Raw genomic sequence first — 6,006 nt, 5'->3', positions numbered from 1 at the left:
TTTGATCAAGACAGAGGTACTGGGAGTACTGGTGCAATTTTACGTGATGACACAGGTTTTTTTTTGGCTGCATCTTGTGTTGATATTCCGTTCGTGGAAGATGCGGGGACAGCAGAAGCTCGGGGTCTTAGGGACGGGGCTGCAACAAAATCTATGTGGAGGCAGATTGTATGGAGGTAATTGAGATCATGCAGAATGGTGGCAATTCCCTCGGCCCAGCGGCGGCAATCTATGAAGAATGCTTTTTTTTAGCTCGCAATTTTATTTCGATATGTTTTCATCACTGTCCTAGGGAGGCCAATATGGCGGCGGATGCATTGTCTAGGAACTCAGAGACTTCTCGAACCATTGTCTGGAAGTCGGAGCCTCCTGGGTTTCTAGTAGACGTTTTATCAAACGATGTATCTTTATTCTTACATGAAATATAAACCGTCATGATGGCATTCCCTAAAAAAAAGATTATAGATTATAGATTATAGATATAGATCAGTCACTTTTTTTAGGCCATGAGATTTAATCCAACGATTGATTTTAAAAAAATTGACAGAGTGGATGTTGTGCCTTGTGCACAACATACAAGGCCGAAGGGCGGCCTGCTCATGCTTGGTATCCTGCCACCACTTCATTGTGCATGGCCGGATAGTGCATACATGTTTGTTGCTTCTCATGTCACGCATGACTTTCAAGGATAGGCTTCCTCGATGGATGATTAGGAGTAGATGCATGCAACGCTTAATAGAAAAGGACTAAAATAAATAAATAAATAACTAAAAAGCAAAAACATTTTTTCTAACCAAAAATGGATTAAGAGCATTGACATTACCAAAACTGAGAAATAAAATGGAAAAACATAAAATAAATGATGATATAAAAGGGAAAACTATTTGACAGCGGCCTGAACTTTTTTGGATGTTCATTCAAATCGCTCTCCACCACTCTGCAGCACCCTATCAAGAACCAGAGACTCGTGAGCCCTCTACTTTCTCTAGCCTTCTTATCACCTTATACTAATACAAAAATAAAAATAAAAAAAATATGTTTTCTAGGGAAGACTGAATTATTGATGGTGAAATTGTTCTTAAAGAAAAATAAATAAAGAATACTGAAGCAAATAACGAAAAATTTACACAAAAATTACACATAAATTGCTCTTTCCATATTATGCAAGAATAAGCATATAATAGTGGATGTTGTGCAAAATAAATTTTTCTATAAAAGAATGAATTAGTGGCATTGGTATTACCATTAAAGAAGAAATAAAATAAAAATAAAAATTGATGACAAAAAGTTGCTCGCAACTTTTACTAAAAGTGCACATTTTTATAAATGCAAAAATAAGCATAGGCAATAAGAGCTCTCTAGTATAATTTACTGACATACTTCCTCCGTTCACTATTATAAGATGTTCTAACTTTTTTTCTAAATCGAATGTGTGTATGCACATTTTATTGTATGTGTTGACTCATTCAGTCTGTATGTAGTCCATAACTCCATATTGAAATATCCAAAACATCTTCTACTAGTGAATGGAGGGAGTTTTATAAAATATTTATGTGTATACTTACAAACACCCAATATTCACACATATACATAAATGAAAATAAAAACACCTGATAAACAATAATAAAGAATAAAACTAATACAAAGCTAAAAGGACAAAAGGAAATTCTAAGCTATAGAATGAATAGAGGCATTGCTATTACCCTAACAGAAGAAGAAACTTGGGGAAAAGTTGAAATAAACGATGATAAAACAATTGCACTGCTGCACAATATGCAAATATAAGTGTAAATTGTAGCGTAATTACCAAATAATAATATGTTTTGCACACTTGTTGCATCAAACTGAAATTTGTATGTTTATGTTCTATCTAGTAGTTAAGTTATTAAAAATTAATCGTTTTCACATGTCAAAATAGAATATATCTCACATCGAAGGTGATGTCTCCCACACATGTGCGCATACACACTCGCAGCTCGGATACTGTCTGTCAATTTTATAGGGTTCTTCATGCTTCATATCTAGTATATTTTTCATTTTGCGTTGTGGATTTGTTCCATTTACCCGCAAAAAATATGGAAAAAAGGATCTGTTCCACCTTTTTTGATGCTTAAGAGCATCTCCAGCAGGTGCACAAAAATCCCGTGCCCTAAAATAGTTTTAGCGCGCCACTGTAGCACTTTTAGTACGCCGGACCCATCATTGCTTAAGCAGATGTTCAAAAACGCGCGCACAAGAGAACATGCAGTGTAAATTGTGAAGCGCGCATGATCCGACGCCTCAAATTTACAGCTTTTAATAGCGTTTTTCAGCGCGCGTCGAATTTATTTTTTCGCGCGGACTGTTTTACAGCTTATGCTGGAACTGTCTGGCGTCTAAAAAACCCGGATTTTAGCGTGCGGCCCAGTGTTTGGGCGTGTTGGAGATGCTCTAATGAATTTTATTTCAGCGCACGTTCCGTTCTTAGTCATGCCCGGAGACCTTGGGGAGAGCGCGGACTTCCTCAGCCTTCTCCCGGACAAGCTCCCACGTGTCTTGGAGGTGCCGGATCTCCGTCATGGCTCCGCCCACGGCCATACGGATAACAAACTTGCCGTCCACCACGAAGTGCGTCATGAACGCCCGCCCGCTAGCGTTCACCGCCACGAGGAGCCTACGGTTCAAGGCATCAACGGCATCGTCGTCGCCGTCGTGCCTTGGACGGAGGCGGAAGGTCACAAGGGAGAACCTCGTCGGCGTTACCACCTCGAACCGCCCGTCGGCCTCCACCGCCTGCTCGAACCACTTGGCCATCTCGACGTGCCGCCGTACGTACGCCCGCATGCCCGCCCCGTCGTAGCGGCGCAGCACCACCCACAGCTTCATGGCGCGGAACGGCCGCGACAGCGCGATCTGCCAGTCCTTGTAGTCGACCACGCCCGCGCCTGCACTTTCTTCTGTGACGTTGCTGAGGTACTCTGGGTTGGTGGACACTGCAGAGGTGAGCGCGGCCGGGCTCGCCACCCACAGGCAGCAGCAGTCCATGTTGGTGAGGAACCACTTGTGCGGGTTCATGCTCGCCGAGTCCGCGAGCTCGGCGCCGTCGATGTGATGCTGGAACTCGGGGCAGATCAGGGCGCTGCCGGCGTACGCGGCGTCGACGTGCAGCCATATGCCGTGCCTCCGCGCCAGCTCGCCGAGGTCCCGCACCGGGTCGACCGCGCCGAGCCCGGTCGTGCCGACCGTGGCGCACAGGTACAGCGGCACGAGCCCGCTGGCCACGTCGGCCTCCACGGCGTCGCGGACGCTGTCCGCGGTGAGGCCGTAGCCCGAAGCCGCCGACGTCCGGATGACGCGGAAGTTGGACCGAGGGATCCCCACGATCCTCGCGCCCTTCTGGAACGTGGAGTGGCTCTGGTCTGAGGCGTACACCGCCAGCCTCACGATGCCTTCGTGGCCGAGCCTGCTCAGCGCGCGATCGCGCGCGGCCGCGAGCGTGCATACCACGGCCTCGCAGGTGCTTCCGTGCAGCACGCCGCCGCCGCCGCTGGAGAAAAGGAAGCGGCCCGGGAGGCCCACCAGCTTGCCCATCCAGTCCATCACGACGGTCTCGAGTTCGGTTGCGGCCGGTGAGGCAGCCCGCGTGAATGGTACAACGTTGAGCCCGGTGGAGAGCATCTCGCCGGCGAACCCGGCTGTACTCGCGTTCGCCTGGAAGTATCCGAAGAACTTGGGACTCTGCCAATGCGTCAGTGCCGGGACAATATGTCGCCATACCTCCTCCAATATCACGTCCATCTGCTCGCCATTTTCGGGCGGCGCGTCGGGTAAAAACGTACGGAGGCACCCAGGCATGGCCTGGGGCTGGACCGGATACGTGTCGACGTCGCGGTAGTAGTCGGCGAGGAAGTTGATCACGGCGCGCGACTCCCCGGCGAAGGTCTCGGGGTTCAGTGAGGATAGCGCGTCAAATGGCGCTCCACCTGTCGCCATGGTAGTATCTGCGCTTGCTAAATCCGCGGGGTTCGCGCACACGTGAGAAGGAAACGGGTTGTTAGCTACTTTGTGATTGGGCTCAGGCTTCTGGCAATGCTTACTAGTGTGCGTATCGTGCTTATATATATATAGTAACCCCTCCGTTATCAAATACTCGTATATATATAGTCAAATATAAGCTCAATTTTGTACCGGATCGTGTCATCCTATTAGTAAACCCATCTGGACGGATTTTTTTCCAAGAGTAACGCTAATGGCGTAGCACAGTTTTATAGTAGAAGAGAAGCAAAGTTTTTTTTAGGGTAAAGAGAAGCAAAGTTATGTACAAGAAGACTGAGCACTTTGCATACAAAGGCTCAATCAAGTACCCACTCCAAACACCAACAAAAAAACTATGGTACAAACTATGATACAAAAAGGTTTGGACGGATTTATCACCATGAGATATTCTTGATTGATTTGATCGGATATGTAGAAATATTTTTCATTATCATAATGGATCTTCAAAAAAAAAGGTACAGTATATACTTCCATTTTCATATTCTAACTTTTGTATGAATGGGTGCATATAGACATGTTTTTGTGTGTTTGTTCCCTTATTTTAGTCTGTATTAGTCTATATTAAAATAATCAAAACATCTTATATTTGTAGACTAAGGAGTAGTAGTAGTTGGGCATAATAAGTTCACAAAAAACCTAGCCCAGATGGAGGTAGTACTAATTTATTAGTCTCCTTTGCATAAAAAGTTTGACTATAGATTTATCTAGCAAAAAATAATTTACGAGAAAAGTAACTCTCACACCACTTTTTTTACATCATTACCAAACACATCAGGAAGCATTCGATCGCGATCCTATGGACGCACTCGTGATTCCGTCCCGCTTCTCATGATCGTCGAATCACGCCCGTTCTTTTCTGCTCGCCTGAGTAAGTCCCGTGCCAGAATCACGGCTAATTTTTTGCATGGCTTAAGGATAGTTTCTTCTCTTTTAATGAGGAAGATACATGCCTAATTTTGCCCCATGTTTTAAGGACAAATCAATTTCTCAGTTAAGGAGAAATATACACCCCTATTTACGTGTTTGATTTTGTTCGCGTGATTTGTTAGAGCTAAATCCGGCATATCCCTTGGTAGGATATCCTAAGGTAGGTGTCTTGGGACGATGGTAACAAGGACACAGAATTTACCCAGATTCAGGCTCTCCGGAGGAGATAAAACCCTACATCATGTTTGTGCTTTAATGTGTTAGTGTATCGAGAGTACAAAGTTCCGAGGGATTGTAATGTACCTATCTACGAGCCCAACCCCTCAGCTGGGGGGGGGGGGGGTCTTAGGGTATAAGGAACCTAGTCGGCTACGTACAAGGAGGTAGATTCATCCACGAATCCAGCTTCTTGTCTTGTACGACAAGTGTTCTGTAATCTTCCTATTGTCCGTCGTGGGCTGTCCAAAGTGGTGAAGGAACCGACAATGGGTCCTCAGCCCGGCCCAACAAGCCGACAGTCAACATGGTGAGAGGCCCATCAGCCGAGACATAATTGCACACAAGGTATTACAATCTGATTTCTATTGGCTCACTCACTTTAAGGATGCTCGTAAGCTTGTCCTTTATTGTGATGAATGTCAAAGGGTTGGTAAAATTAGTAGACGTCAAGAATTGCCTATGAATTAATCACTTGTACTTGAACCATTTGATGTTTGGGGTTTTGGTTATATGGGACATTTTTTTTCCTCGCATGGGTACACTCATATTTTAGTTGTTGTTGATTATGTTACTAAGTGGGTAGAAGCTATTCCAACTAGTAGTGTTGATCATAATACTTCTATTAAAATGCGTAAAGAGGTTTATTTTCCAAGGTTTGGAGTCCCTAGATATTTAATGACTGGTTGTGGTTCACATTTCATTCATCATGCTTTTAGAAAAGTTATAGATAAATATGATGTAAACCATAAAGTAGCATCACATTATCATCCTTAGTCTAGTGGACAAGTAGAATTGAGTAACAGAGAAATAAAATTAATCTTGCAA

The 6,006-nt window shown here is 44.7% G+C and overlaps 1 protein-coding gene across 1 annotated transcript; it reads right to left on the bottom strand.

Annotated features, from left to right (window-relative positions):
- Positions 1 to 2,463: 2,463 nt before the first annotated feature.
- LOC123067684 (tyrosine decarboxylase 1-like) lies at positions 2,464 to 3,972 on the bottom strand. Its single transcript, XM_044490379.1, has one exon. It carries the CDS (start codon positions 3,970 to 3,972, stop codon positions 2,464 to 2,466), a length of 1,509 nt encoding a protein of 502 aa, XP_044346314.1.
- Positions 3,973 to 6,006: the final 2,034 nt, after the last annotated feature.

This window comes from Triticum aestivum, chromosome 3B (assembly GCF_018294505.1).
Source record: "Triticum aestivum cultivar Chinese Spring chromosome 3B, IWGSC CS RefSeq v2.1, whole genome shotgun sequence".
Classification (NCBI taxonomy): domain Eukaryota; kingdom Viridiplantae; phylum Streptophyta; class Magnoliopsida; order Poales; family Poaceae; genus Triticum; species Triticum aestivum.
The sequence above is the reverse complement of the archived record's forward strand: the minus strand, read 5'-3'. Positions and strand labels throughout refer to the sequence as shown.

What these genes read in the sequence shown, in the direction of transcription:
- LOC123067684 (XM_044490379.1), bottom strand. Translation starts at nt 3,972, where the DNA reads ATGGCGACAGGTGGAGCGCCATTTGACGCGCTATCCTCACTGAACCCC.